This window comes from Narcine bancroftii, chromosome 4, assembly GCF_036971445.1.
Source record: "Narcine bancroftii isolate sNarBan1 chromosome 4, sNarBan1.hap1, whole genome shotgun sequence".
Classification (NCBI taxonomy): Eukaryota; Metazoa; Chordata; class Chondrichthyes; order Torpediniformes; family Narcinidae; genus Narcine; species Narcine bancroftii.
The window spans coordinates 90,598,270-90,622,550 of NC_091472.1; the positions used below are offsets into that span (position 1 = coordinate 90,598,270).

Below are 24,281 nucleotides of genomic sequence, written 5' to 3' on the forward strand. Positions count from 1 at the left end.
GGGAGATGTGGTTGTCCGACAAGGGATAAAGGACAACTCAGGAGGGGAAGGGGAGATTGGGGATAAAGAAGATAGAAATAGGAGAATAAGGAAAATGTTGGATGTTGTAGGAATGTTGTCTTGTAAAGAGTTGAAAATAAGAAAACAGAAATGGAAAAGGAGGAAAGGTAATGATGGAAAAACAGAAAGAGAAGATAAACAAAATATAAAATGGCTACGCTGAACTATATGACTTTAAATATTAATGGAATACATAACCAAATTAAAAGGAAGAAACTACTAAATTTACTGAAAAAGGAAAAAATAGATATAGCATTTGTCCAAGAAACACACTTAACTGAATTGGAGCACAAGAAATTAAAGAGAGATTGGGTAGGACATGTAACAGCAGCATCGTATAATTCAAAAGCAAGAGGAGTGGCTATATTAAAATAGAAGAGGAAATAATAGATCCAGCAGGGAGATATGTTATGATAAAATGTCAGATATATTCTGAGCTTTGGAATCTACTTAATATATATTCACCTAACGAAGAAGATCAAAAGTTTATGCAAGATATCTTTTTGAAGGTAGCTAATACGCAAGGGAACATACTAATAGGAGGAGATTTCAATCTGAATTTGGATCCAAATATGGATAAAACGGGGAAAAAAATTAACAGGAAGAACAAAGTAACCAAATTTATAATTAAATCAATGCAAGAAATGAAACTTGTGGACATATGGAGGAAACAAAACCCAAAAGAAAAGGAATACTCATACTACTCGACTAGACATAAAACATACTCAAGAATAGACCTATTTTTGTTATCAGCTAGTATGAAGGATAGAGTAAGAAAAACAGAATATAAAGCGAGAATGCTATCGGACCATTCACCCTTAATACTGACAGTAAAGCTAGAGGACATCCCTCCAAGAATGTATAGATGGAGATTAAACCCCATGCTACTTAAAAGACAGGATTTTAGAGAATTTATTGAAAAACAATTAAAAATGTATTTTGAAGTAAATACAGAATCAGTGAAAGATAAGTTTATACTATGGGACGCAATGAAAGCATTCATTAGAGGGCAAATAATAAGTTATGTAACCAAGATGAAGAAGGACTATAATCAGGAAACAGAGCAGTTGGAAAGACGCACAACAGACAATATTTGTAAATTTATTAACTTAATTCATGCAGTAGAAGGAAATAAAGCACCTGCAGTAGCAGTTGCTTTAGACGCAGAGAAGGCCTTCGACAGAGTAGAATGGAATTATTTGTTCAAAGTATTGGAAAAATTCAGTTTACTGGAGAAGTATATTAATTGGATTAAAGCATTATATAAGGGACCGTTAGCGAAAGTGACAGTAAATGGACATGTATCAAAGCAATTTAACTTAAGCAGGTCAACGCGGCAGGGATGCCCACTATCACCGTTATTGTTTGCGCTAGCTATAGAACCACTAGCAGAATTGATAAGAATAGATAATAATATAAAAGGAATAAAAATAAAAGACAGGGAATATAAAATCAGTCTATTTGCGGATGATGTGATAGTGTACTTAACAGAACCAGAACTATCAATAAAAGAATTATATAAGAAATTGAAGGAATATGGAGAAGTGTCGGGATACAAGATAAACGTAAATAAAAGTGAAGCAATGCCTATGAATAACGCGGATTTCTCAAAATTTAAGAAGGAATCCCCATTCAGATGGCAAATGCAGGCAATAAGATACCTAGGTGTGCAAATAAACAAAAATCTAGGCCAATTATATAAACTCAATTACAATCCACTAATGAAAAAATTACAGGACGATTTAGAGCATTGGAAATAGCTACCACTAACACTGATAGGAAGGATAAACTGTATTAAAATGAACATTTTTCCAAGGATACTATACTTATTTCAGGCATTGCCAATATAACTGACAGAAAAATTCTTCAAAGAGTTAAAGAAAATAATAAGGAAATTTTTATGGAGGGGGGGAAACCGAGGATAGCACTAGATAAATTAACAGAATGGTATAAACAAGGAGGCTTACAATTGCCAAAGTTTAAAAATTATTATAGAGCCGCACAATTAAGATACCTATCAGATTTTTATCAAACAAGGGAAAAACCAGACTGGACGAGATTAGAATTAGATAAAATAGGGGAAAAGATACCTGAACACATATTATATAAATGGGACGAAAAATTGGTACAACATAGAACTTCTCCAGTATTACACCATCTCCTGAATATATGGAAGAAGATTCATGTAGAAAGAAATAAAACAAATTATCAATTACCAAAACTAATATTGACGCAAAATAAGCTACTCCCTTTTACAATAGACAACCTTTCCTTTAGAAAATGGGAAAAAAAAGGGATTAAAAGAATAGAAAATTGTTTTTCAGGAAGTAGATTCTTATCCTTTGAACAAATGAGAGATAAGTACAATATAACTGGAGATACAGCGCTGGCATATTACCAACTGAGATCCTACTTGAAAGATAAATTAGGAAGCAATTTGAGTTTACCAGAGGGAAGTAACCTTGAATATGTGATTACAGATACAATGTTAATCAAAAGATTTATAACAAATATGTATATTAAACTGCAAGAAAAGGAGAATGAGGAAACAAATGGTAAAACTAAACAAAAATGGGAACAAGATTTAAATATAAAGATAAAAAAGGAACCATGGGAGAAATTATGTTCTGGAACGATGAGAAATACAATAAATACGAGGCTGCGTATGATACAATATAATTGGTTACACAGACTATACATTACACCGCAAAAGTTAAATAAATGGGACCCAACAGTATCTGATAGATGTTTTCGATGTAAAAAAGAAAGGGGAACAACAATTCATGCAATCTGGACATGTGAGAGAGTAGAAAAATTTTGGGATGATCTCAATCAGATATTAAATAAAATAACAGAAAACAATATACCAAAGAATCCAGAGATCTTTCTCCTAAGTAACATAAAAAATAAAGAATTTGGAATTGACTTGGAGGATGCACAAAAAAGATTTGTTAAGATAGCCCTAGCCGTAGCAAAAAAATGTATTATGTCAACCTGGAAATTGGAAGATAATTTGAAAATACAACAATGGTATATAGAAATGAATAAATGTATCCCATTAGAAAAAATAACATATAGTTTAAGAAATAATATTGAAATATTCGAACAAGTATGGGAGCCTTACATTAAATACAATAGCGAAAACCTACCGGGAACAAACATTACCTAAGTTGATGGAAGGAGAAGAAAAGAAAAGAATGGACTCAGTAGAATTTCTGGTGTATTTTTGTTGAATGACAACATTGTCTGACTGGCTTAATGCAACCTAGATTGTATACCTAAAATGGATGAGAGTGGGGGGTGGGGGGGTGGCTTGGGAGGAGGGAGGGGTGGGGGGAGAAAAAGTCACTGTATATGTGTGAAAAAGAAAAAGTGTATATCATGGCTAACGTGATTTATGGTGTGAAAAATAAAAAATAAAAAAAAACAATCTTGCATTCCATTTATTTATATAAAATGTTGTGGATCTGTTTCTCCTATATTATTAAGTTCTATATTCACCCATGATGGAAGATTATTTAACACATGCATTACATTAATAAATCTCAATTGTGCTACTTTATAATAATTCATAAATTTTGGGAAATTCATAAAAACCTCCTAAATCATATTTTCATGTCAATTTCTCCAAAGAATCCCTAGTCACTTTCCCATTCCATAAACATTTTCTAACACAAACATTTAATTCCTTAAAAAAAATTTGAAGAATTGAAATTGGAATCAATTGAAATAAATATTGTATTCAAGGAAAAATATTAATCATAAACACAATTTACTCTATCCATCAAAGTAATAGGTTACATATCCCATTTTTCCAAATCCTCTTTAATTTTCTTAGATAAAGATAAATAATTTAATTTAAATAATTTTGTCAAATTTTATTGCACATGTATACCTAAATATTTTATTCCAAGATCTGGTCATCTAGATTCAATTACTTCCTTACATTTCTGATAATCTCCATTAACATTGTGCAACATTCTTTAAAAAAAGTGATGGGCCAGTATAGAGATGATTATTTTCCTGGTTGGGCTATTTAGAACTAACTGTCACAATTTCAAATTAATGGGGTTCCACATGAAGCACAAAGAAGAGATGTCTACATTTAAAGAATAGATGAAATTTCTTCACCTAGAGGATGGAGAATATTTGGAACTGAGAAGTTCAGAGGCTCAGTCACTGAGCACATACAAATCAAATACTGATACAATTTTGGTTATTGGGGGAAGCAAGGGGTAGATGATCAGTGCAGATGGTTGTTCTAAGTGAAACAAAATCACCTAATGAATGAAAGAACTAGCATGAGGGGCAGAATGACCTATTTCTATTTAATTTCTGATATACTCATATCCTTCTTCTAATGTCACATCAATGATATTCATTTTCCTGATAAAATCTGAGTCAAATTAATTGTTTAAAATGTGTTTTTATTCTTCATTACCATAAGTTTGAATTTGTGAAATGGGTGTCAAGAGAATTAGAGAATTAGAATTAGAATTAGAAACACAATAATATGGAAAGAAGAATGGGAAGATAATGGGAAGTGGATGGATGGGATTATAGAAACTATTAATTGATATATGGAGCAGCTTCTGAATGTGGTCAGCAGCAGTACAATTATAAATTGAGACTTGTCATTGGCCAGTTCAGTAGCAGCCGCTCTGGACCCAATCACCTGCTAGTTTTCCCAACAACCCGGCAGCTGTCCTCCTGTTCTCCTACTCTCCCTCTCCTTCTTCCTCCCTCACATTGCCTCTTCAGCCCCATGCTCTCTGTCTACACCTTATTTACTGACTCCAAAACATGACCCAATCAGATCCCCATCCAATTAGTTCATGGTCAGCAAGCCTGAAACTGAACTGAATCTGACATGTATTTGGGGTTCATTGGGATTAGACTGGGTAACCAGAGGCTTGGGGAATACACAGAAGTACTGGAGAAACTCAACATGTCATACAGCATCCACGGAAAGTCAATGTTTCAGGCCTCAGCCCTTCATCAGGAATGCTGGAATTTGAGCATTGACCCGAATAAAAAGATGGGGGGGGGGTGGGGTGGTGGGAGGGAAAGAGGGAGGAACGCAGGCTTGCAGGTGATAGGTAGATACAAGTTGGAGGGGGAGAGGAGAAAGTAGCTGAGAAATGATGGGGAAAGGGGCAGAGGGCTGAGAAAGATGCTCTCTGATTGGAGAAAGGTAGGTGGGATCTGGAAGAAGGAAGGTGTGGATGATGGGCAGGGAAAGAGAAGGAAAGGAATCAGAGGGATGAGGGACTGTGAGGGGGAAGGGAAGAAAAAAGGGAATGGGTAGGAATTTCTAGAAAATGGAGATCGACATTTATGCCATTAGATTGCTGAGATGGAGTACTGTATAAAACGTTGTTCCTCCAATTTATGGGTGGCCTCAGTCTGGCAGCACGTGAGGCCATGGACAGACATATCAGTGTGGCAGTGGGGTGTGCAACTGAAGTGCTTGGCCACTGGGAAATCCTTGCAGTTGCAGTGGACAAAGCAAAGGTGCTCAAGGAAATGATCCCTTAATGTGTGTCCAGTCTCACCGAAGTAGAGGAGGCTACACCAGGAGCCAGTAGATGATGCTGACAAATTCATAGGTGAAGTGTTACCTCACTTTGAAGGACTTTTTGGAGCCCTGAATGGTAGTGAGGGAGGAAATGTAGGTGCAGGTGTAGCACTTCTTGAAGTCACGGGTAGGAATTAAGGGGGCGATTGGTGGGAAGGAACAAGTAGGCAAGTTAGTCGTGGAAGGAGCGATCCTTACGAAAAGTGGAGAGGGGAGGGGAGTGGAAGATGTGTCTGGTGATGGGATCATGTTGCAGATGGTGGAAATTAGTGAAAATGATACAGTGGATGCATAGGTTTGTGAGGTGGTAGGAGAGGACAAGTCTTGGGATGGAGGGGACCAGGCCAGATGTGCGGGAAATAGAGATGCAGGTGATGGATAAATTAATGGTAGTTGAAAGGAAGCCGTTTTCTGAAGAAGGTGAACCTCCGGCTGTCCTAGAATGCAAAGCTTCGTCCTGGGAGCAGATGTGGTGAGATAAAGGGGCTGAGAGAAAGGAATAGAATCCTTACAGGAAACAGGGTGGGAAGAGATGGAGTCAAGGTAACTGTGGGAATCAGTAGCTGGAGTACATCACCAAAAAAAAGGAAACTGCCATAATGCCACTCATCTGACTCTCATGTTCATTGAATAGAATATCCATTAATGACTATCCTTTGCTTGAATTGTTGTTATTTGCATGTCTAACAAATATTTATATATATAATTATTTGTAAATTTAATTTCAATTTTTCTGTCATCTCCTATCCTTGAGAGAATGTTCACGGATGTTTATCCATATTTGGATAAGGAAAATGAGGAGTGTGCTCGCTGGTTGAGTCAGAAACGGCACAGGTAGAGTGGCCACAATGTGTTGAACTCTTCTTCGATTCTTTTGGACTGTGCATTTGACTGCATATCGAACTAAACCGAATACATGTGCAAGCTTTGCACGTCTGTATCGTGTAGAAATACAGACATGTATGAGTTCGCCCGGGACTTATTGCAATCACTGACTCGGCAGCTCGAGTCCAGACGGCGCCCTGCTTCAGGCGAGAATGGTCCGGAGCGCGCATGCGCCGCGGTGGCCGCACGGAAGCCATGTTTGGTCGAGTGGCCGATCGTGATTTGTGAGGGTGGCGAAGCCGCAGCTGGGGTGGGGAGGGCATTGCTGCCGTTACCCTGCCCGGGGGGGTGGGGGTGGGGGTGGGGGAGGGGCAGCGCGGCCTGTGTCCTTTCTGTCGTGACGTGTGCTCCATGTGAGGAGGGCTGGCATGAGTGAGAGGCGCTTCCACCGGCCGCAGAAAGGCGTCGCCGAAGCCCCGCACTTGTTCTAGTTGTTTCGGCTCCCCCTCCCGGTCCCGGCGGGCGGGGGAAGCTCCACCATGACTTCCCATGGCAGCTTCGACCTGTCCCGGAGGAACCCGCAGGAGGACTTCGAGCTGATCCAGAGGATCGGCAGCGGCACCTATGGCGACGTTTACAAGGTTGGTGATCGAGTAGGCCCGGGAAGGGGCTGGGGAGGGGAGATGGGCAGCGGAGGACGAGGGACGGGAGCGATCACCGACTTGCCCCCGTGTGCACCCCCCCCTCTCCAGTTGGGAGCGGGCCCCACACCAGACGGCAAGTCGGTGTTTCCCCGCCCCCTTTTGTCTTGTTTATCTGCCCTGGTGGGAACGATGGGCGCCTTTCGCCGCTGGATCCGTGACCAAGCATCGAGCGCGGCTGCGCCAGTGTGGGGCTGAGTGCCGCATGAAGTGGCCCGTCTCCAGTCCCGACTCTTCCTTTGCACACGCGTGAAGTTCCAAATCTTCATTAGGGGCTAGTTTGAAGGTTAATCCACTTCTTTTCGAAACAAAAATATTGGAACTAGAAGTTGCAGTTGTTGTCTGGTATACTTTAGAAGGATAATTCCTATTTGGATCTGACTTCTGACTCCTTCCAGAACCCAGAATGGGGTGACTGCGAATAGGCACTAAATGCAGTTGATATCTAGTCTTTTTTTTAAACAAAAATCAGAAGATAATTGTGTGCATTTTCTGTAGCACGACAGTATTTACTTGGATTTGTCTTGCTGCATGAAGACTCTTGTCAAAAAATTCAGAAACAGCTTACAGTACTTCCTTCAACCTTTTAAAATGAAAACTGGATCAATTATGTTGAATTAGTAACGTTGTGCCATTCATTTGCATATTGCAAAATAGTGGTTAAGGACTTCGAATTCGTTCATTTGGTGGATTGCCCAAGGGTATTATTTTTAATGTCTTGAATGTCATTGGAATTTTAAACCTCTGTCAAGTTACTAAAAGTGTTTTGACTACGGGGTAGATTTTTTTCCCCCTTCTTATTTAGTTTGTTTGTAAGTCATGGCATTGTAGGTTAAAATTTATTGTACGGGGTAGTCACACAATGTAAAAAAAATCACACTCGTACTGCGAATTTTCCATGTACCAACTTGGAATCAATGACAGGTTGAATGGATGCATGGTTTGATTGGGAGAGCCATCGTTGATTTACGAGGGAATATGGGAGACAACTGCAGATTGTGGAAATTTGAAATGCTGGAAATACTCAACAGGCTGGGCAACAAACTGGAAAGAAAAAAAAGAGCCACTGTTTTGAGTGGAACCAAGAAAGTGATGTGTGGTGGTGGATAAAGTATGAGCTATGTTTAATGAAATAAAAACAGAAGCAGTGTATTTATTGAAAATAGTCAGCTTAAAAAGGTTGGAGATTTTGCAGGGTAAACAGTCAAGTTTATTTAAAGGGCAAGGGGAAAGAGATATGACAAACTGTCCAAATAAATGTAGAACAATATTATATTGATAGACTCAATCTTGGTTTAATACTGAATGTGGCTGTATTGATAAATGTCTTGCCTGATCATCTCTACTGTGGCTAGGAACTGTTTTGTCTCTGTTATGCAGCTGAAGAACATGCTGGAAATATCCAAGTCAAGCAGTATTTGCAGAGAGAAGAGTTAACTTTTCAAATCGATAATCTATTATGTAAATTCTGAAGCTTCTGATTTCAAGCATATGCAATGTTTTGTATTATTAACCTTGTATTTTGAGGTGGTAAATAAAATTAAAAATGGATGTTAATAAATCTCCATTAATAAATTGAAAAAAAATCCAGAGGCAAAGTTTTGTCTTGGAAGGCAATTGGGCAGACTCTAGGAAGCCATATAGTGAGGTAAACAATGAGATGCTGGAGGGATTCAGCGGGCTATAAAATAGTTAAATTTCACAAAAATAAAGAACTCAACTGATTAAGGAGCATCCATGGAATTCTTGATGAAAGATTTTCACCCTGAAATATCAAATTGCTTTCCATGGATGCTGTTTGACCCAGCAAGTTCCTCCAGCATCTGCTGACATCTTATTTCCCTGAGAGTGGAAGGCATTTTTTCTTTGGTTCAGGATCCAGGAGAAAATCTCAATTGAGCTGTTCAACAATGAAGAAGAGGAAGTGGTTGCTGTCTTTAAGCATATAAGGATGGATAAATCTCCAGGGCCTGACTAGATATTCCCTCAGGCCTTGAGGGAAGCTAATGTAGAAATTGCAGGGGCTCTGGCAGAAATATTTAAAATGCCATTAGCCATGGGTGTGATACGGAGGATTGGAGGGTAGCCTGTGTGGTTCCATTGTTTTAAAGGTTACGCAAGAAATTATAGGCTGGTGAACCTGACATTAGTAGTGGGTAAATTATTAGAAGGTGTTTTAAGACATCGGATATACACTTGTTTGGATAGCCAGAAACTGATTAGGGATAGTCAACTTGGCTTTGTGGGGGGAAGAAAAGGACTTGACAAAGAATGACTTGTATAAGGGGTGAATTGTTCCCCTACAATGCTTGTACAACACGAGTCTGTAAAACTATAAATAAAATTTCAAAAAAAAAAAAAAATTGCTTTATGCCTGGTAGGTCATGTTTAACAAGTCATAAAGTTTTTTCGAGGAGGTTACCAGGAAAGTTGATGGAGGAAAGGCTGTGGATGTTGTCAGTGTGGACTTTAGTAAGGTCTTTGACAAAGTCCCACATGGTCAGGAAAGTTCTCATGAATGCTAAAGTAGTGAACTGGATTTGACAATGGCAGGGCAGGAGAAGCCAGAGAGTAGTGGTAGATGATTGTTTCTGACTGGAGGTCTGTGACTCGTGGTGTGCCTCAGGGGTTGGTGCTGGGATCTACATCAATGATCTGCATGATAAGGTGGTAAATTGGATCAGCAAGATTGGAGGCATAGTGGAGAGTGGAGAAGGAAAAATGGGCTGAAAAATGGCAAATGGAATTTCATTCAGACAAGTGTGAGGTGTTGCATTTTTGAAGGACAAACCAAGAAAGGACATACACGGTGAATGGTAGGGCACTGAGGAGTGTGGTACAACAGAGAGACCTGGGAATACAGATATATAATTTCCTGAAAGTGACGTCACTGGTGGATAGGGATGTAAAGAGAGCTTTTGGTATATTGGACTTCATAAATCAAAGTATTGAGTATAAGAGCTGGGATGTTGTGGTAAAGTTATATTAGACATTGGTGAGGCCAAATTTGGAATATTGTGTGCTGTTTTGGTCCCCAAACAACAGGAAAGATATCAATAAGATAGAAAGAGTGCAGAGAAGATTTACTAAGATGTTGCCAAGACTTCAGGAACTAAGCTACAGGGAAAGGTTAAACAGGTTAGGACTTTATTCCCTGGAATGTAGAAGAATGAGGGGAGATTTGATAGAGGTATTTAAAGTTATGAGGGGGATAAACAGAATAAATGAGGGTAGATGAGATACAAATCAGAGGACATGGGTTAAGGGTGAAAGGGGAAAAAGTTTCGGGAATGACTTCACACAGTGTTGGGAATGTGGAACGAGCTGCCAGCTGAGGCGGTGAATGCAGGCTCCATTTTAACGTTTAAGGTACATGGATGGGAGAGGTATGAACTGGATGTAGGTCAGTGGGACTAGGCAAAAAAATGGTTTGGCACAGACTAGAAGGGCCGAGGGAACCTTTCTGTGCTGTAGTGTTCTATTGTTGTCTAAAGCATTATTTCAATAAGACTTAGTCCCCACATGAGTCCAAATACAGAGTGAGTAAATAGGAAAATTTCAAAACTAATCACTGCAGGAAGATGAAATTGTCAATCATATATTACCTGGATGAACTTTTTGCAGTTAAAATGGCCTTGTTTTTTTTAATCCTATGTTCCTTGAATTTTCAGTTATTGATCTTTCTGATAAATGCCCAGTCAGATGAAATGAGCAGCTTGACTCATTTGTGTTTTATTGTGCCTTGAATTGTGTGGCAATATAAACATATAGATTTGCAGAATCACAGGTTAGTGGGAAGTGGGTATACTTTCCATTGTCTCACCTTGTTGGCAATGTCAAGAGAGTTTTGCTATCTGGCTGCCAGACCTGTATTAATCCAACAGGGATCATTAGACAGTAATTACGAATGGGATTTTGCTTTTTGACAGTAATTTGGTGTTGAGTAGATTTAGTCAAATTCAGATTGGGATCCCAGTTGGCATTGTTTTTTTAAAGTTTAGGCATACAGCACGGTAACAGGCCACTTTGGTCCACAAGTCTGTGCTGCCTAGTTTACACTCAATTAACCTACATTCCTGGTACGTTTTGAATGGTGGGAGGAAAACCCAAGCAGACAGGGGGAGACAAACGCCTTACAGACAGCACAGGATTTGAACCCCAGTCCCAATTGCTGGTGCAGTAAAGACATTAAGATAATCGCTGTGCTAACTGTGCCGATGATTTGCCCAAGATAAGTCAGTACTTTTTTAGGGATGAGAATGGGTAAAGGTGAAATAATGCATAATGTAATTTAAAAACTAAAAAAAAATTTCACACTGTGAACCATATCAATCAAAATACATACAAACATTTCCCTCTTAAATATACTCAGTGACATTTTCTCCCTTTCCCCCTACCTTCCCTCCCCCCTTCCCATCCCCCTCCAAACCCATTAAATGTTCAACATATACAATACAATAAAACCATTAAACAATGTCATCAAGCAATGAAAATAAACAAGAAAATTGTGTCATCTACTTTTACACACTGGGTCAAGTCATTTTATCTTTTTATCATTTTAGGGGGTGGAGATCCGTGGCAAGCCCTCTCTGTTGTGTTCCATGTATGGTTCCCAAATTTGTTCAAATAATGTGACTTTATTTTTTAAATTATATGTTATTTTTTCCAATGGAATACATTTGTACCATTGCTGTACTCTCAGGTTTCCAAGTTGACATTATACATTGTTTTGCTACAGCTAAGGCTATCATAATAAATCTTTTTTGTGCTTCATCCAGTTTGAGGTCTTATTTTTTATTTCTTATATTACTTAGAAGAAGATCTCTGGATTTTTTGGTATGTTGCTTTATGTGATTTTATTTAATATCTGATTTAGATCTTCCCAAAACTTTTTCACTTTCTCACATGCCTAAATTGCATGTACTGTTGTTCCCATTTCCTTCTTACAGTGAAAACATCTATCTGATAATGTTGGATCCCATTTTTTTTTAACTTTTGGGGTGTGATATATAACATGTGAAACCAATTATACTATATCATGCGTAACCTTGTGTTTATTATATTCTTCTTAGTTCCAGAACATAACTTTTCCCATATTTCATTTTTTATCTTTATGTTTAAATCTTTTTCTCACTTTTGTTTGAGTTTATAGCTTATTTCATAATTTTCCTTCTCTTGCAGCTTGATGTACATGTTCGTTATAAATCCCTTTATTATCTAATCTTGATGTAACTATGTTGGTGTGATTGGGAAAATGAATGGGCGGATAATGTTTCGGGAACCCTATTCTTCAGCTGGAAAGAATGGTATATTTTGTCCAAAAAGAAATTCTGATTAGATGATGAAAGTTCCTTGTATCAATAAGTGCTAATGAAAGAATAAAATGTCATTTAATTATTATTTTTTTAACTTTTAGAACTGAGAAGTCTCATCCTTTTGACTTGGACCTGGAAAAGCTCTATTTAAACATTTCATACTTTTTTTTGCCTTGTCTTGTGTTTGTGCATGTTTATTATTCAAAAATCCCTAAGTAGATATGTGCATTTGCTTACTAATAAAGCAAGGGTGTGATAACTAATGGAACAATGCTTACTTTGTTTCATTTGGATTATTATGAGTCAAAACATTTTGACAATTATTAGTGAGATAATTAAGACTAGGATTTTTATTCTTTTGCAAAATTTTTAGTTTTTCTAAATTTCACTTAACTAGCATATCCCAAGTTCAAAGTTCAGATTTATTGTCAGATTACATACATGACATCACGTACAACCCTGAGATTCTTTTTCCTGTGAGTGAGACAAAATTACCATTTATTGGTAATGCAAAACACTGTACTGAAGAATTGTGTATATAAAAGAGAAATGTAAACAAAGAAAGAACAGTAAACTGCAATATAGAAAAAAAATATTCAGTAATAATACTCAGTAAGAGCCCTTACTTTGTGATTGACTTTGTTTTGAAGTCTGATAGAGGAGGGGTAGCAATGGTTCTTGAACCTGGTATTACGAGCTTTGTGGCACCTATATCTCCTTTCTGATGGCAGCATTGAGAGCTACTCTCTGATGGCAGCATTCCATACAGATGTTCTCATTGGTTGGGAGAGCTTTGCCTATGGTGCACTGGGCTGTGTCTACCACCTTTTGAAGGGTGTTATTCTCAGAGGCACTGGTGCACCAATACCAGACTCTGATGCAGCTGCCAGTCTACTTTCCACCTCACATCTGTGGAAGTTTGCAAGGTTTCTGATGTCATAGCAAACCTCCACAAACTCATGAAGAATTAGAGGCATTGACATGTTTCTTCATGGTGTTGGGTCTTGGAAAGGACTTCTGAGATAGTGATTCCCAATAATTTAAATTTGCTCATCCTCTTCAACTCTGATCCTCCATTGTACACCTCTGGTTTTCCCTTCCTGAAGTCAAGTCAGCTCCTTGGTTTTAGTGACATTGAGTGTGAGATTTTTGTTAGTACACCATCAGCCAAGTTTTCACTCTCCCTTCTGTATGTTGACTCAATACCCCTTTTATGGAGCCCACTACTGTGGTATCATCAGTAAATTTGGTATACCAAAAGTTTGATGAAGGAAACATGTAGTGCATTCATTTTGAATAGTGTGCAGTTTCAAATGCTACTGGCTGATCCTGCAATCTCTTGCTTTTTTTTCAGATGGGGGATGGGTGGTAATGATGTTGGACCTCTGGAATAATTTGCATTATGGGTGTTGTATTGGAGGATGTTACTTTGGGAAAATTCAATAATTGAGCTTTGTTGCAGGAATATCAATCAAACAAATTTATTCAATCTTGAATAATGTCAACCTTCTTGAGAAATATTGTTGCGCTTTGGAAAATTCAGAATTTTTTGAGCTCTTAATCAGGGCTCTGACATGCTGCTTAGCCTCTGCCCAGTAGTGAACTCTTGGACATTTTATTAGGTGGTGGGGGGGGGGGGGGGGGGTGGGAAAGCTTAGGAATGCCTTGACTTCTGTTGTGGGATAGTTATTGCCTGCATATATTCAATCCAAATATTACCTGTTGATTGTCAAAATAAGGTTGGAAATAATTCTTTCCTTTTGTAAGATGGTATTAGAAAAGGACATGAATTCTGAATTGTCAGTGGTGTCTGCTTTGTGATGGAGGGAAGATTTCTAAAAGTTACTTTCATTGACAAAGGTGTCACTATGAGAGATTATGAAAACTGCCAAGTGATTTATAATAGCTGTGAGAAAATATTTTCTCAGTGTCATTATTTATTACTTGTACTGTCCTGAGTGAATAAGTAATAGAAGCAGATTTGATGGCAGCATGCACAAATTATTTGACTATGGGGCAAAGGAGTGGAATTAATGGATAGCTCCATTGAAGGTCCAGGGCAGATGTACAGTAATGAGCTGGATAGTCTTTTGTACTTCATGGTTGTGTAGTTTGAGGAACAAAAATATGGTTGGAGTTGTATATTGCTCCTCTATATTTGGTGTGACTACAATCGCTTCAGGGTTTTCCTTTAACCCTCCTTCAGCATCAATGGTTACTGATGGCTACTCTTATCTCCTCTGGTATTTAGCAGTTGAATTAAGACTGCAAATATGCCTGGAGCCAAACATTTGTGGATGATTCCCTCTGTCACATTTATCAATCATGAAGAAGCTGGGAATGGTAGATGGTTACCAATCATGCCATCATCCATACACTTTGAAAGTTTGTTTACTACCATGGCAAACTTTAATTTTTCAGAATTTCCTTGTAAACTAATCCACATTCAATTGTGAGGCATCCCTTTTCCTTCCAAGAAAATGAAAATTTTACATCTGCAAAATATACAATGTATCCATTTTTTTGCATGTGTATTTGCATAACATTAATTTTACTTGCTTTTGCATTACAAGATGATGAGTCTGAGGGTTTTTGCATCACCCTCTTCCCTCTGACCTGAAAGACTGCAAACATTCTGCTGAACAAACCATTCTCAACCTTTCTTTTGGCTATGGCTCCCTTCGGACTCTGCTAAAAGTTTATGGGCCCCTTTACCTGTGGAGCAGACAAGTTTAGTTGGTTTCTTCCGGACTGATCTCAGACTACATTTAAAAAAAAAAGTTAAGTCAGGTGAAAAGAAAACGAGGCTTTTACTCTGACCATAAGAACTGTGCTTGTGAGTCCAGAACAGACAGACAAGTAGGAAATCATTCTTTTTGAACATGTAGGAAAGAAGAAAACATGAACATGCATATTACAAAAAAAATTAAAAATCCGTAGAGCGCAATCGTTTGTACACAGTGGGACATTAGGGAACCTTGAGCATAAACTTGAGGATTTGAAAACATAATAAAAAGAATTTTAAAAAATTCTTATAAAATGAACAATTTAGTGAGATCTTTGAGCTTTGTGTTCCTGTGCAGGTTTTTTGATGTCAGACTTCAACGTTGATAGTGATAGCTTGTTGTGATACAAATTCTGATTCTAGATTCAACATTTCAACATTCAGCAAAGTATGTTGAAGGAAAGGCAATGAAAAATATTTCGGCCTTTTCCCATAGTTTTGCAAATCTATTCAGCAGATCATTCTTAACCCAAAAATCTTTTTGAAATTGCTGAACTTCTCGTGTGAAATTATATCACTTTGAAAATCAATCAAATTCTCTTAAATTTCTGCGTTAACATTGGTGGATTGTTCCTCAAATGGATCTAATATCCAATATGGGATATTGAGGTTTAACAGTTCATTAAATCTTTCCTGCAGATTCGTGTATTTGCATCAGATTTTTCACATCAACAAAATTTCTCACATCTGATATTGCTCTAACAGATTGAGCTTTTTGCAAAGAGAAACAAGGCTTCCTTGCTATCAATGAGGTCATTGTGTTTACCCTGCAAGGTCTTGTTCAATAAATTGAGTTTATCAAAGATAACTGCCAGATAAATTAGGACTGCCTTTGCATCATTGAATTTTCTCCTTGCTTGTTATAAGAAAGGAAACCATAGTGTCCCAGTGTGCAACAAGACCACAAAAACAATTTCCTTTGGACAGCCACCTCTCATCGGTATACAGCAGCAGCCTCTGGAAATGTTCATTTTTTTCACACAGCTGCCTGAATAGACTGTCTTAAGGGGATGTGATTTTATAAAGTTTATGATGATTGAAAATGTTAAGCATTTAAACGTCCTCCTGAGATTTTAGCCACTAAATGATCCCTATGAATGATACAATGAACAATAAAGATTGAAGGGAGAACATTTTATAGGCATGTGATGAATCCTCTGTATCGTCCAACTCTTGAAGTGGCACCATCAGTTGCACAGGCAATCCTGTTCTAGAATGGAATATGGTTCTCTTTGATGCAATTCTTAGTTTTGAAAATAGTCACTCCTTTAGTATCTGTTTCAATCTTTTTGGAAAACCATCTGGAAGGTAATTCATAACCAAAGCTGGTTTCATGTTAGTCAAACAATCAGTTTGAAGCAAGGAATGCTCTGAAATCGTTATTAATTTTCCACATTAGGTCAGGGGCTGGCAACCTTTTATCATGCATGGGCCAGATTGTGTGACAGTGGTCGAACGGTGGACTGCACTGATGCTACAATAAATACTGAAACATAGACATTATGTAGTTTAAGTTTGCAATCATCTCTGCTTGAAGTATATAATGTACAATGCAAGACCACAACTGAAGATAATTTATCGAAAGAGAATCCACAGAAAAAATTCAAGCAACGAGATCAACCATATTTCTTCCAAAAAACTACACTGATGCATTTCAGGGAAATCATCTTCAAATCTGGAAATGCACCAAAAATTACAAGTTCGTCAAAACACAATTAAAAAAAACGAGTCACAATGAAAACAAAAAACTAACCCCCAAAACAGACAGCAGCTCAATCAGTGGGAAACTTGATTTTGTTTGTTGTTTGAAAGCATTTTGATATTGGGTGACATAATTGTTGATGCCAATAGCAAGACATCATCTCAAGGAGTTGTGCTATCAATCTTACCACCGGTAGAATGAACTGCATAGCAGGAGTAATAAAATCATCCCTTGCTGGATATAAATATTTCAGACAGGCATTTGGAGTGGTGCAAACTGTCATTGAAACTTGGTTGCTATTAAATAATTCTTCAAATAGTTCAGAAGTTTTAAAAATAATCAGTAACAATGATTTTGTTGCAAAACTGCAGACATAAATTTGTCGAATACAGCATCTTGAATCTTTCTCAGCAGAAGCAATTGTGTATACCTCTCAACTTCTGCTTTGATAAAGATCTCCCACTTTAATTTCTTTGCACTCTAAGGTCTGTTTTGAACTACGAGTATGTGGGGTAAATCCCATTTCTGAATGAACAAAATTTGCTTTATGCTAAATGAATTTTGCTTGGAGGTGCAGTCGGCTGAAGGAACATGGCAGCAACCCACACATGGACAATAGGCTTTGTGCCTTTTTGAACGGGGGGGAAGGGGCAGCTCAGGGGAGCAGGGGGAGGGGGCGGCTCAGGGGAGAGGGGTTGGGTGGTGGAGGCGGCTCAGGGGAGGGGAGGGAGTGCCTCAGGGTTCCTCTGAAAGGTTCGTGAGTGGGTGAGTAGCCTGGGATCAACAGTGGGATAACTGGCCACTGATTTGCAGCTTGCCTCAGGCTCATCTTGAGGGTGAAGCGTGTTCCCAGGAGTGCCAGGGTAAGTTATTTTTCCAGGGGCAGAAAGTGATGTGGTTGTTGATCGATTCCTGGTTATAATGATGTGGAAAGACTTCAGTGAACATTCGTGTGAATGCAGTAATTTTGCTGTCCGGTACACGACCCTGAAGGAACAGGCGGCATTTATATAGCTACAAAGTATTTCCTTTGCTGAGAAATATTTAATCCATGTGCATAGTCCTTGGGGCCACTGATGACGAAGGCTGACAGTTTAGTGTGGTGAATGGTATATTTTGGAGCAGCTGAGGGTGATCGGGCAAACGTATTGGGTTGCGGGCCGGATCCGGCTTGCAGGTCATAGTTTGCCCACCCCTGATCTCGTCATTCTAAGTTGTCTCCAAATGCCCCCAACCTTAGAAAAAAATCTTGCATTGCTTGGCAACTATACAGCAAAATTAAGCAACAAAGTCCTTTGCTTTTCCACAAAATGTTTAATCCGTCCAGTTTCCATGCCCCCCCTATACACTTTGACCCCCCTTCCCCTTAAGGATTTCAGTTCATGGCCCCCCCTCCCCTCTTAAATGTGCTATGGGCCCTGTTAAGAATGGCTGTGCTAAACTACCTTTTCAGTGTCTGTACCAACCTTCTGGATGTTCCCATCACTGATCATTAATATTGTCACCAACGTAATTTATAAATTCACTTTCAACACTATTGCTCATAATGGAAAATAATGTCAAAAATGATTAGGTGGCGCCAGAACAACAATTTTAACCTCAACATCAAGGCCAAACAGCTTACTGTTGATTTTAGGAAGGGGAGGTTGAGGGACCAGGCATCTGCTTTGTTGAGATGAAGGTGGAGAGGGTTAGTATGTTTAGAAGACCTCCCCTTGAGCCACTACATTGAGACAACCACATAGAAGGAACACAAATGCATGTCGTTGTACAGTCTTGTCAAACTTGTGCCATTGCACTGTGGAAATATTTGGCTGGGAGTCACTATCTTGGAGGATTTTCCTGGACCCAGCCCACTAATGGCGACGTGAAAAAAAAGCACGGAAGCGCCTTTACTTCCTCAAGGGTTTGCGGAGGTTTGATATGAGACCATAAACCCAGGAAGATTTCTACAGATGTGTGGTGGAAGGTGTGCTGACCTGCTGTATCACGGTCTGATATGGGGACACCAATACTGCTGAGCGCAAAGCCCTCCAAAAGATAATGGATACAGCCCAGGACATTACAGGCAAAACCTTCCCCACTATTGAGAACCTCTACGGGGAATGCTGCTGTTGGAGAGCATCAGCAATCATCAAAGATCCACACTGCCCAGCAAAAGCTCTCTTCTCACTTCTAACATCAGGAAAGAGGTGTAGGTGCCAAAAGATTCGCACCACCAGGTTCAGGAACAGCTGCAACCCCTCCACCATCAGATCCCTCAACAGCAAACTGAATCTAGGACTCATTTAAGGACCCATGTGCACTTTATAGATTTGTTTACATTTGTTATCTGTTCACAGTTTTTTGTTTACATTATTATGCTACGTTCAGATTTGTTTTGCGCTATCAATAAGTGGTAATTCTGCATCACCTACAGAAAGAAAAGAATCTCAGGGTTGTGTGTGATGTCATATTTGTATCCTGACAATAAATCTGAAATTGATTGTTGGGTATGGACATCTGTGATCTTTGTTGCTTTGAGTTACGTTTGATTCTCAACAGCCCTTTGGAATGTTCTGCTGCAATTGAAAAGCAAAGGTGGTAAGATTAGGGAATCTTGGAGGCAAAAGATATTGTGTTGAAATTTTGATCAGGGAATTAAAAAAAAAATGTTTTGAACAACACACATTAAGGGAGTCTCTTGAGGAGAGAACTAGAAAGAAATTGGAAATACAAAGAAGACCCATGAAATATAATTGAGAAGTAAGATAATGGCATAATCCCAAGCCATTCCTATAGCAAGAGTAAGACTGTAAGACACAAGTGCAGAAATAGGCTATTCACCCCATCGAGTCTGCCCTGCTGTTTAATCAAGAGCTGATCTATTTTCCCACTCAATCCCACTGTCTGACCTTCTCCCCATAACCTTTGATGCCCTGGTTAATCAAGAACCTATCAATCTCCGTAGCATAAGAGAGGGCTTGGCAAAGATTGGGAGCTGTTGCTTTCAGGTAAAATGATACCACTCTCTAACCAAAAAAATTCGTCATCTCTGTTTTAAGTGGACATCTTTCAGTCCTGAAGTTGTGCCCTATTGTCTTAGACTCTCCCACCATGAGAAACCACCTGTCTACATCTATTCTGTCCATGCGTTTCAACATTTGAAATGTTTAAATATGAGGACACCCCCTCCATTCTCCTAAACTTCAATAAGTACAGGCCAAGGGCTATCAAACAGCCCTCATATGATAACCCTTTTATTCCCAGAATTATCTATATGAACCTCCTTTGAACCCTCTCCAATGGCAGCAATGTCTTGTCACGTGCCTCCACGTACTCAGTAACCTCATTCTTGATAATCGACTCCAACATCCTCCGAACCACTGATGTCAGGCTAACCGGTCTAAAATTTCCTTTCTGCTGGGGTAACATTTGAGATTTCACCTGTCCTCTGGGACCATACCAGAATTTATTGAGTCCTGAAAGATATTGACCAATGCCTCTGTAATCTGTGCTGTGACTTCTTGCAGAACCTGAGGGTGCAATCCATCTGGTCTGGGAGACTTGTCCACCTTTTGACCATTCAGCTTTCTGAGCACCTTTTGCCTGAAATAGTTGGCTTTTTCACATTGACAAACTGCTGAATTGTTACGGCATGGACTAGTAGGGCTGAACTGGCCTGTTCTGTGCTGTAAGTGGTTATATGGTTATATGGCATGTGAATGACCTGTTTTGGTAGGGCCAATCACACTGGACTAAGAAAAACTGGTTCTGTACGCATTGCCAACCAGGTATTGCAGATCTAAGGGGAAACCCAACCTCCAGCGGTTACGTCCTGAGTCATGTATTACATACTCACAGGCAGTAAATGCTTTGTTCTACAAGGAGATTACCCACACGTCACTCTAGCCCCTCACTCTCCGGTGAGGGATGTGTGGGTGTTGAATGAGAAAACATTCGATGGGTCTCAGAAAGCAAAAACTCAATGCAGATTTTCTAGCAAATGATTTTATTAACAAAAGGTGGGTGTGGGGAAAATGGTAACAGGGATAACACGCGCACAGTTTATAGTGAGCGTGGGGAACTGGTAGCGTGAATAAAACACATACAAGCATGGAAAAGTCTAACTCTGATGCTAACCTGAGCCCTAACTCTAGATTTGACACTAGGACTGCCAGATTGTGAGCAAGCTGGTTTGTGGGTTTGTCCTCAATTTGAAGTCTGAAGCCCACCACCCTGCTCCTCCACCAGCAACCTGCCACCAGCCCCCAACAATAGGTAGTAGTGATTAGTAAGGGATAAAATAAGGTGGTATATGAGTGGAAATAAAAAGTTTGAAATCCACTTCTATAGATCAATACTTGTAATAGATTTTCCCACACTCTTTTATAAATTGTGTGCGTGTGTTTTATTCCTGTGATTTTCCCCATGCTCTTCTGTTAATTGTGTGTTAATAAAAGTAACATTTGATAGCAAACCCTGTGTCCAGACTCGTCTCTCATGGACCTGACACTTTATAAACACAACTGTAATGGATAAATATTGGGAGAATTTGTTAAGATTTAGAGTAGGTTACAAACATGCACACATTTTAAAACAGATCTTATTTGAAAGACTGAAGAATTCATATTCCTGAGATTAGCACCTTGGAGGAAACCACTTTTCAGCCTCTTTCCTAAACTTGTGTTGCAAGACCTCTATTCCACTCCTGCCCACATCATTGGTACCAATATGTACCACAAATTTTAGCTGTTCACCTTCCCATTTAAGAATAATCTGCATCCACTCGGAAACATCCTGGACCCAAGGATCCAGGAGTCAACACGCTATTCTGGAGTCTCTTGTGGCTGCAGAATCTCCTATCTGTTCCCCTCTCAAGTCCCCGATGACTATCTCTCCACCTGGTATTACTCTTCCCTTCTGAGGCTTAGAGATGACTATGGTGTTATTAGTCTGGCTGCTGCCATCAGGAAAGAGGTATAGGTGACTCACACCACCAGGTTAAGGAACCCTGCTATCCCTCCACCATCTGATTTCTCAACAACAAACTCAAATCAGGGACTCATTTAAGGATTCTTACATGTGCACTTTATTGATTTAAAAAAAAAAATTCTCTATGTATTACACAATCATTTGGTTTACATTCATTATCTGTTTACAGTTTTTTATTGTTTACATGCATACAGTTTATTTTGCACTATCAATAAGTGGTAATTCTGCCTTGCCTGAAAAAAAATCTCAGTGGTATGTGATGTCATGTATGTACTCTGACAGTAAATCTGGAATCTGAATCTGAAATCTGCCTTGCCAAGACAGGTCATCCACCTCAGCAGTATCCAAAGGGTTTACTTGTTACTGAGTGAATGGCCACCCAGATACCCTGCACTGTCTACCTGTTCCCTGACTGTCACCCAACTACCTTCCTCCTGCCTTTTGGGTGTGATTGTGTCCCTGTAACTCCTGTTTATCACCCCCTCAGCCTCTTGAATGATCCAGAGATCAAGCAGCTCCAATTCCCTAACACAGTTTGTAAGGAAGCACCTCTCACAGACAAAGTTGACGGGCATACTGTTGGCTTCCCTAACTATTCACAATCTGCAAGAGGAGCATGTCCCTGCCCGTCATTCTCACTGTCTATGAAAATAGAAAAAAAAGTTAGAAAAACCTGTCCTTACCTCTGCCTCGTTGAAGAGCCACTAAAACCAAGGAGCTGATTGTTGTCTTTAGGAAGGGAAAATCCGAGATGTACTATCCAGTGATCGTTGGGGGAATCAGAGGTGGAGAGGGTGAACAATTAAGATCTTTGGAGTCACTATCTCAGAGGATCTATCCTAGACCCAACACACTGTTCATATTTAAATAAGGTTTGAAATAAAAGTTTTGAACTTATTTGAAATATTTGATAATTTAGGACCAGGAGAGTTGAAAATAAAAGATCATGCTTTTTATTAATTTCTTGGCATGTTATTTTATGTCCAAAATGCATTTGCACAGTGATTATCGAAGTAAAACACGCAAGTTTGCAGACATTGTGGTTGATGTAAAAACACAATGCTGGAGAAACTCAGCAGGTCAAACAGTGTCCTTTATATAGCACAGATAATGCTCTTCATAAAGGTACATCACAGCGAATACAAATGGCTCTTTCATATGACCCAGTCATGTATATTTGTAATACTGGTATTTATATAATTTCCAGTGTAAATTGGAATTGCTTAGATCAAGTAAGGAGAGCATGCTGGAAATACTCAGCAGATCTAGTTGTATGTATGGGGAGTGGAAAAGAATGAACAATTCTGATTGGGTGGTTGATTTGAAACATTGGACTGGATTGTATTCCTCAGTAACCCAGACTTTTTGCACATGCAGAGGACTGGACCCACTGATTTTGTACCTGACAGCTGTCATACTAGTTGGAGAAGGTTCTGAGTGGTGAGCTAGTCTTGAGTGGCACGTACTGAGGTCAAGTCATGAGAATCCTGATGGCTGCTTTAGCTGGGTACAAATACATTAAAAAATGCACTAAAATAGTGACATTTGAAATAATTAATTGTCTGTAAAATAAATTGAGGACTTAATCTGAGGTTGCCTTTCTCCACAGTAACACCATCTACAAATTTATCAATGATACCATGGGAGTGGATTGTATATTTTAAAAAAGCAGTGAGTCAGTATACAGGATGGAGATTGAAAACTTAGCTGAATGGTGTACCAACAACCATCTCACACTCACTAATGACATCGTGAAGAAAACATGTCAGCGCCTATACTTCCTCAGGAGTTTATGGAGGTTTGGTATGACATTGTGGCAAATTTCTACATATGTGGTGGAAAGTGTGCTGACCAGATGCATCATGGTCTGATATGTGGACACAAACACCCCCAAGCATAAAGCCCTCCAAAGGTTAGTGGACACAGCCCAGGACATCACAGGCAAAACCCTCTACACCATTAAGAACACCTACAGTAATGGTCCTGTTGCAGAGCAGCAGCAATCATCGGCACACCGTTCTCATTGCTACCATCAAGAAAGAGGTATAGGTGCCACAGGACTCGCACTACCAGGTCAGGAATAGATGCTACCCCTCAACAACAGACTCAATTAAGGATTCTTACTTTTGCATTTTATTGATTTTTTTGTTCTTAAAAATTGTCTTTATTGCACAGTCAGTTTATTTACATTTATTTATTTGTTTACATGGGGACGTTATTTGTTTACATGTGGACGTTGAATACAATTTTATTTGCACTATCAATAAGTGGTAATTTTGCTTCGTCAGCAGGAAAAGAATCTCAGGGTTGTATGTGATGTCATGTATGTACTCTGTCAATA

General features: G+C 39.0%; 1 protein-coding gene across 9 annotated transcripts in view; it reads left to right on the plus strand.

The window, feature by feature from the left end:
- Positions 1-6,813: 6,813 nt before the first annotated feature.
- Positions 6,814-24,281, plus strand: part of map4k3a (mitogen-activated protein kinase kinase kinase kinase 3a) — a 350,582-nt gene continuing 333,114 nt past the window's right edge. For 4 of the 9 annotated variants that reach the window (XM_069931965.1, XM_069931966.1, XM_069931967.1 and 1 more), the window contains exon 1: positions 6,815-7,104. In XM_069931965.1, the coding sequence (XP_069788066.1) occupies positions 7,003-7,104 (102 nt within the window). In that variant the 5' untranslated portion in view covers positions 6,815-7,002. Of the gene's footprint in view, positions 7,105-24,281 lie in introns of all 9 variants that reach the window. The other 5 variants (XM_069931968.1, XM_069931970.1, XM_069931971.1 and 2 more) reach the window with 2 other exon arrangements.